The 7,547-nt window shown below is 41.9% G+C and overlaps 1 protein-coding gene across 2 annotated transcripts in view; it reads right to left on the reverse strand.

Annotated features, from left to right (window-relative positions):
* The window catches only part of GADL1 (glutamate decarboxylase like 1), a 193,213-nt gene extending 185,885 nt beyond the window's left edge, over nt 1–7,328 (reverse strand). Inside the window, exon 1 of one of the 2 annotated variants that reach the window (XM_019508790.1) lies at nt 7,118–7,328. In XM_019508790.1, coding sequence (XP_019364335.1) covers nt 7,118–7,157 — 40 coding nt within the window. In that variant the 5' untranslated portion in view covers nt 7,158–7,328. The remainder of the gene's footprint in view (nt 1–7,117) is intronic. The other variant, XM_019508789.1, reaches the window with a different exon arrangement.
* Nucleotides 7,329–7,547: the final 219 nt, after the last annotated feature.

Consider the following 7,547-nt stretch of genomic DNA (forward strand, 5'->3'; position numbering starts at 1 on the left):
TTTAAAGGGAGTGAGGGGCAGCAGCAGAGCTGGGCAGGTTGTGGTGCGGGAGTGAGGCACAATGGCATATCAGGGCTGCTCAGCACCACAAAGCAGCAGGAGGGACAGCCACAGCTGGACTCACACCCTGGTATGTGAAGGGGGCAGAGGGAGCTCTGATTTACTATGTTAAAAAAATCAAAATCAAACACCAAAATATATAGGTATTTAGAATGTATTTTATTATAATGATTGAGCCAGTAACAGGCTTCCAAACTGCTTTAAAACTATAAGTATGTCAATAAAATATTGTGTTTAGCTGATACCCAAGATATACATATTATATAGTGGCATTTCATTTTTATTGCAGATTTTGAGGTCTTTAATCAGAGATGTTTGGATTTTTTTTATCAGAGAATTTTGGATTTTTAAACAGAGGAAACTGGGATCCCTAGATATAAACCAAAGCATTTAACTTGTATCCATGCCATGTAATTCATGTAATTGTTTTGCATGTTTGATTTGTTGCAACAAATACTAGGGTGTACCAATAATGATTTTTTTGGCCAATGCTGATGGCCAATTATTAACCAGCCATATCAGCTGATACTGATCCGATAGCTGATACACAACCCGACAGTTTGGAGAGCAGCATCCGGCTGGTAAGTCTGTGGGGGAAGGATGGGATGCAGATTGAGGCCCCACAGTGAGGGAGGGAGTGGGGCAGGGACTACCCATCTGAGGCAGGACAGGGCGTGGGATGGAACTGTGCATGGCTCATCTGTGTGGGCATGATGTGTGGGGAGGCAGGGGCCAGGGGAGGCATGTACTCCCCAGATTTGTGCATGGGACAAGGGCAGGCTGCCCACTGAGGGCTCAGGGCCAGGGGGTTGTGTTGGACTCTTCCCAACACGGGGTTTTGTAGCCCACCCAGTCCCCCACTTCCAGCACCTCTGCCGCTCACCCCGCCCCCGCCTGCCCTGAGTGCAGGCCTGCAGCCTCCTCCCCACCCCCACCAGACAAGCAGACCATGGCTCCATCCCATCCCCAACTCCATCCCGGTGGGGCAGCACCTGCCCCAACCCCTCCCTCACCACAGGGCCCTTGATCTGCCCTCCTCATCCCTTCCATCCCCCACACACCTTCCCCCCACAGACTTACTGGCTGGACACTGTTTTCCAAGCTGCATTCCTGGCTATGTACATGATGGCTGCATGCATGCATGCACGTAGCATTTATCCATGACATTGTCAGCTGCACCAACCAAAAAAAGCCAATTGCCGATAATGTCAATTTTTCTTTTATTGGTGCCCATCCAATACGGACAAATGTATTGGTGCAACTCTAACAAACACTAATTTTACATGCATAAATATGTTTATAATTTAAATGTTGGCACCACATATTTTAATATTTTATGATAAAATAAATTATTCTGTTAATAATAATATAATTGTTATTGCAAGTGTAAACATTTAAAACACCATCCAAATATTAATGTATTTATACTTTTTGTTTCCTTAAAATAAAAATAAAAAGGATCATAAGTAGTTTATTAATAAAGCTATTACTTTCCTTAATGTTAAGTCATTACAGACTTGCATGTTCTATACTAGCAGAATCAAAATCCAGGCCAAATTTAGACCTCAGGACTCCTCCTGGCCCAGATTCATTCCCACCTTCAACAGTGGGATAAGTGACACAGCAGCATGGTGGGTTCCTGAGCCTCAGAAATTAACATACCTGTCACTTACCCCTCCACTGCCACCAAGCATCCTCAATGGACATAAGACCATGAGAAGTGCCATACTGGGTCAGACCCAGTATTCTGTCTTTGACAGCAGCAAAAATGGATGCTATAGAGGGAGAGTGCTGAACTGGATCTCTAAAGCGATCTATGCCCTTATTCAATATCATCCCTGGCATCCACCATTATTGTTTTAGAGATGCCAGAGGATATATTTCCAGCCATTATGCTCAATAACCATTAACAGATCCAGGAGCTTATCAATTCCCTTTTCTGAACTTGACTATACTATCTGCCTCCACCGCCTCCTGTGAATCCATACACAGAATCTGGGTATGGGCCCCTTCTTCTGCTCATCCTGTCTCCAAATTCCAGGCTTTTCTAGTAGCCACACCAGCCAGATAATACAGCTCTGTGGGCTGGGCTGGTCCACAGGCCTTACCCCCAACACCCCTAAACAACTGTTTGTTCTAGACAATTAATGGCTTTGCAAAAGTAAGAAAGAAAAACAAAAAAAAAGGAAACAGCTATTAAACAACTTAGTACACAAACAGGCTGGACACTAGCTTGTATATAAACACAAGAGTGTCTGCAAAAGATAATCAAGGAAAGAATGCTGTACTTTACATTTGGACATATATCATTAGTATTAAATATCTAGGCTAATAGTTCTTTCACCAAACTTGTAAGAGATTACCAAGACTGGTGGAAGGTATTAATCAATGTATTATCATTCGCCTTCTAACTGTAAAGGAGCGAAAGATATAAAAATATATTCCATAATCTCTATATGTGTATTAGTAAAAGGAATAATTTCAGAACTTTAATTTCAACACAAATAGGTAATTAAGAAAAATGACACATGGCCTCCAGTAGATTTATCAATGTGCCATTGGAACCTAAGAAAAGGGGAATGTCAGTTTGGTCAGTGGCACTATCTAAATAAAAATGGCTGGAAAAAAAACAGTGTAAATTTAAGGAGAAAATGAGGAAGTCAACAAAAAAACTATTATCTAGGGAATAAAAGTTATGCGTTCATTCTTTTTTAGGTGATGCAGAGAGTCATGCCAATAGCAAGGAAAGGTGTGTTTTCATTCTCTTCAAGGTGATGCAGAGTTGTATCCATTGCAAGTAGAAACAGATTGCCTGAAGAAAATATGACCAACATATACCAAGTAGCTAAAGTTCCTTCTAAGGATCATGAGAACAAATCCTGAAGTACAAATAACTTTACATTTACATATAACTCCTAGCAGTATAGGACCATTCTACCAGCTTTTGTAACAAAGTATAATTTTCTCTAACACATGGCAAAGATTGAAATATTAAAAAAAAAAAAAATGAAAATACCTGAACCATAACAAACAAAGACTAATGCAAGCCTTGGCAGTTATTAAAAATTTTAGCTATCACAGCTAGTCAAAAATCTCTGACATCTATCAGTATATATATTATTACATCCAATAGTTATAATTCAAACGATCTGTTGTGAACATAGGTGTACTAGCTGCATAAATATGTGAAATGTAAAGTAGGGAAATATATCAGACAAGCTTGTGGTGATAAAGAAGGATACTCTGGGAGAGATGTTCAACAAGTTTTCGCTCACAACCATAGTTGGTCCAATAAAAGATATCACTAAAAAACCCTTGCTTCTTTCATGTTTCTTGAACCATCACAGATGCAACAAAGCTCCACCCTACTACAAGGTAAGCTATTCGATTGGTTAACTATCTTTACAGTTACATTGAGTTTTACTCACGCTTAATCTAAAGCTTCCTTATTGCCCATTCGTTCAAATATGGACCTGTATGTTCTTCATTATGTATTATACAAGGGACTTTCATAATTCCTAAAATTCACTGAACAATGTGAGAATATCCATCAAAAACAGCACTGATGTGCTATGCACAATAACTTGTTGGCTTTTCTAACCATTATTCCCTCAGTGCTCATGCATAAACTCCATTAGTGCTAATAAAAGATAACTAGTGTGCACAGATGGAGGGAAAAGATAGAAAAACTGTCTCAATTTAGCTGTCCTGCAGATTCTCCGTAAGCTGCTAATTCTAATGCTTTACAAACAGTTGCCTCCAACTAGCTCTGCAATTCGTGACTGAAACATAACAAAACAAAAGGGTTGGTGAAAATGTAACTTGTTGTTCTTTCGATATTGTGTGTTTTCAGTGTATATTTTGGATGAATATTTAGATTTACTGTCCTAAATTTGAACCTCCAAAATGCATAGGGAAATACAAGTGTGAAAATTTTAAGTCTGTCTATGCTTTGTACTTAACATTTATTGTACATGTTGACAAAAATGTATATGCCTTTCAAAGGACACCATTTAGAATATTTAAGAAATGAGGAATTCAGATGTAAAATATATACATCCTCTAAGAAGCGATAAGAACCTAGTTAATATGCAATAAGATCCCAACTCTATTAGAACGCAACAATTTTAGGTAGGTAATTGACAAATGAAGACGATATCTTGGGAAAGAAATAGTATTGATTCTGTTTCTCAAATGTCAAGTTAAACTAGTCACCAAGTTTTCATTAAATGCTAAGAAAAAATTTAAATTTTAAAGCACTATGAATCTACTTATGTAGAATGGTTTATTTTATACTATCTTGGTTTCCTGCATACATATGGTTCTCTTCTCTCAATTAATTGCTATTTAACATAGGAGGTCATAACATGTCTCCCTCATCAAATGAGCTTATCCCAATGTCCTGTCTCAGGTCAAATTACCATAGACATCAAGCAGCCTTAGTTTTCATTGCATTAATTAGGCTGCACCTTACACCAGCTTCAGATGGAAGCATCCTACTTGAAATAGATGCTCTCTGACTCATCGTCCCATTCTGCTGGCAGCACTTGATACTGCATAGCTCCCCAGACATGCAGTATTCACACATACAGGCAGCCAACAGTTCAGAAGTTAAAAGGGAGCATACTGCATGAACTGTTCTCCCTTCCCCCAGCAATTTCCAGCACTAATTCTATTTGGTTCTATCTGATGAGCTACAGGAGGCTGGCATCAGACTCTGCTTAACAAACAGCCTTTAGGCCCCATGAGGGAGAACTTCAGCTTTTTTTTTCTTTTAAATAAAGCATATAATTCTCCAAGCTTTTTCCTTGCCAAGTGTTCATCATACTGCAGGGGGAATATACTCCCCACTTAACTAACAGCCCCACCACCTGAGTCCACAGGACAACATGCCTGCGACTGCTGTCATCAGCAGTCATCAAGTAACCAAATTTCCACCACCCCTGTTGCTAGGTAAAAGCATCTGTCAGATAGATAAACCAGCGAAAGGACACTGTGAAATACTGAGCAGAGGAAAACATAGTAAGTCTAAGTGGTTTTAGGCTAGATAATGAAAGGACTAAGTTATTTGGGGGGGAAGAAAGAATAAGGAAGTTATAGATGCTTTTGTGAGCAAAGAAGTGAGAGAACAGAATGGAAGGACTTGGAAAGCAACAATACATACATGGCTGAGGCAAATCATTTCTGAGGGGGCTCCTTGTTAAAAGTGTTGACATTATGCTTTTGACTACATTTGAAACCAAGCATCACTGTACAGCAGAAGTGAACATTAAGGACTTGTGTGTGTGTACTGGAATAAAGCAGAGGAATTTTAGTAGAAGACTTTGAAATTTAGCCTTGGCAAAGGAAATTAAAATGAACTGTGTTTGAAAAAAACACTTTTTGAAGCTGTTCAGTCCTCTCTAGGTGTGCCTCATACAACTAAATAGCTTGAATTACAGCGGACACTACAACATATTTTACTACACACAAGCCATGCCCTATAGGTCCATTAAGCATATCTGGCACAGGGCAAATTAAACGAAAAACATAAAGCATGATTCTTAAATAATAAGTACCCGGCACTTTCATCTTTTAAAAAAATGCTTTTATTATTATGTTGTTCACTTGAAAATTGCCCACAAGAGAGATGCTGAAGATTCAAACACCTAAACAATGTAAAAATTGGATGATCTGAAAGGTGGCAGCTAAAACACAGGTTCTTAATATGGGAACCACAACCAGTTGCAGGATTGTTAGCCACCGTTCATATATGACTAGAAGGTAGCTGGAAATCCCAGACCATTTTAACAGGAGGCTACATGCTGGAAAAAAATTCAAAGAACACTTATCTGGAATATCCTTCTTGAGCTTGTGGGCAAGCACTTCTTTAAAAAAAATGTGCCCAGACTAGCAACAGAGCAAAGAAGTGCACATTTCTAACTTGTGCAATTTAATAATACAGCAAGAAACCTAAGGGGTAAATGTGCCACACTATACTGTCTTGCCAGATCTCTTTTCACCTGTCATTAAAGGTTTTCTTTTTAAGATTGAAATAACTGGCCTTTCCTTTTCTGAATGTCTATGAAGTTACAGGTGAAACCTTTTGCTTTTTCATTACCTAATAAATTTAATGTCTTTTCCCCACCCTCTTTTTTTTCCCATTTCATTTACAATGGTGTTTACATTCACTCTAAAACCATTTTATTTTTCCTTGCTTTAAAGCTCCACCATATTTCTCTGCAGATTTGGGGTTGTTTCTCTCCCTCACAGCACTTAGGGTAATGAACAGGCTGCAAAGGCAGCCAGGCTTCAGAAATGGTTTGAAGCACTTCTAACCTGTACAGGTGATTTGGAGACATGACTGAAGCACATATATATATGTATGTATGTATGCATGCATGCCTGTACAAGCGTTTCTATATGCGAGTGTGTGTGTGTGTGTGTCTATAGCTATAGATATCTAGATCTATAGCTGTATAGATGTATATACACGTGTACATATATCTACGTCTAGAGGACTATATTTAGATCTATAGCTATATATGCATGTGTGTGCATACATATAGATATATCTATAAGTTTTTATTTATATATATATGCACATGTGTACATACATATAGATCTATAGATATATCTGTAGATATAGGTGTATGTGTGTAAGTATATAAAAGGGGTTATTTCTATTCAAGCATGGTGTCCTTTAGGAGCTCCATGAATGGCTGGGGCGGTTCCTGAAACAGGAGAAGTACATCAAGAAGAGAGAAAGTCCTTAGAAGTTGCCCAGTCCCGTCCCCCGCCCACTCCCCCAGTGGAGACATCCCAACAAGCCGCACAGGCCGCGGCCGCCCAGGCAGGCAGGCAGGCAGGCACGGAGGGCAGTGCCGGGCGCCCCGGTAGCGCGGGCGGAGAAGCAGCGCAGCCAGGGGAAAAGAAGGGGCCGTGAAGCCTTCGCAGCGCACGGGGCCAGGAAGCCCTCCCACCCCGCATCCCGGTGCAAGCTCCCCCAGGAGCCCAGAGGAGGAGGCCGCCCCGCGCCGCAGGAGAGAGAGAAGCGGCGAGGCCAGGTGGCTTTTACCCTCCATGTCGCCTTCGCAGTGCGCGCCGCCGCCGCTCATGGTGCCCCGAGTCCGGCCTGCGCTGGTCCCGGCCGCAGGCGCCGCGCCTCACCCCGCACAAAAGGCTGCAGGTGAAGCCGAGCCTCGGGCTCCTCTGCGCGCTCACGCCCCGCTCAGTCCCCGCCCCGGCTCAGGAGGCTCCTCCAGCTGCTGCAGCTCCTCAGCCGCCAGCCCGGGGCCGCCTATTAATACCGCCCGCGCGGCTGGCCTGCTGCCAGGCCCGGCTCCCGGCGCAGCCCCGGGGACACGGGTCAGGCAACGCTCGGGGCGGTTCCGCAGCCTCCAACTCCCTCAGGCAAGGGGGCAGGGCCGGGGGGGCAGGGAGTCTCTCTCGCACACGCACACACGTTATTTCCACATGCACACACACACCCATGTTAACATTTTCCA

Source organism: Gavialis gangeticus, unplaced genomic scaffold, assembly GCF_001723915.1.
Source record: "Gavialis gangeticus isolate Ggan-Ray unplaced genomic scaffold, GavGan_comp1, whole genome shotgun sequence".
Taxonomy (NCBI): domain Eukaryota; kingdom Metazoa; phylum Chordata; order Crocodylia; family Gavialidae; genus Gavialis; species Gavialis gangeticus.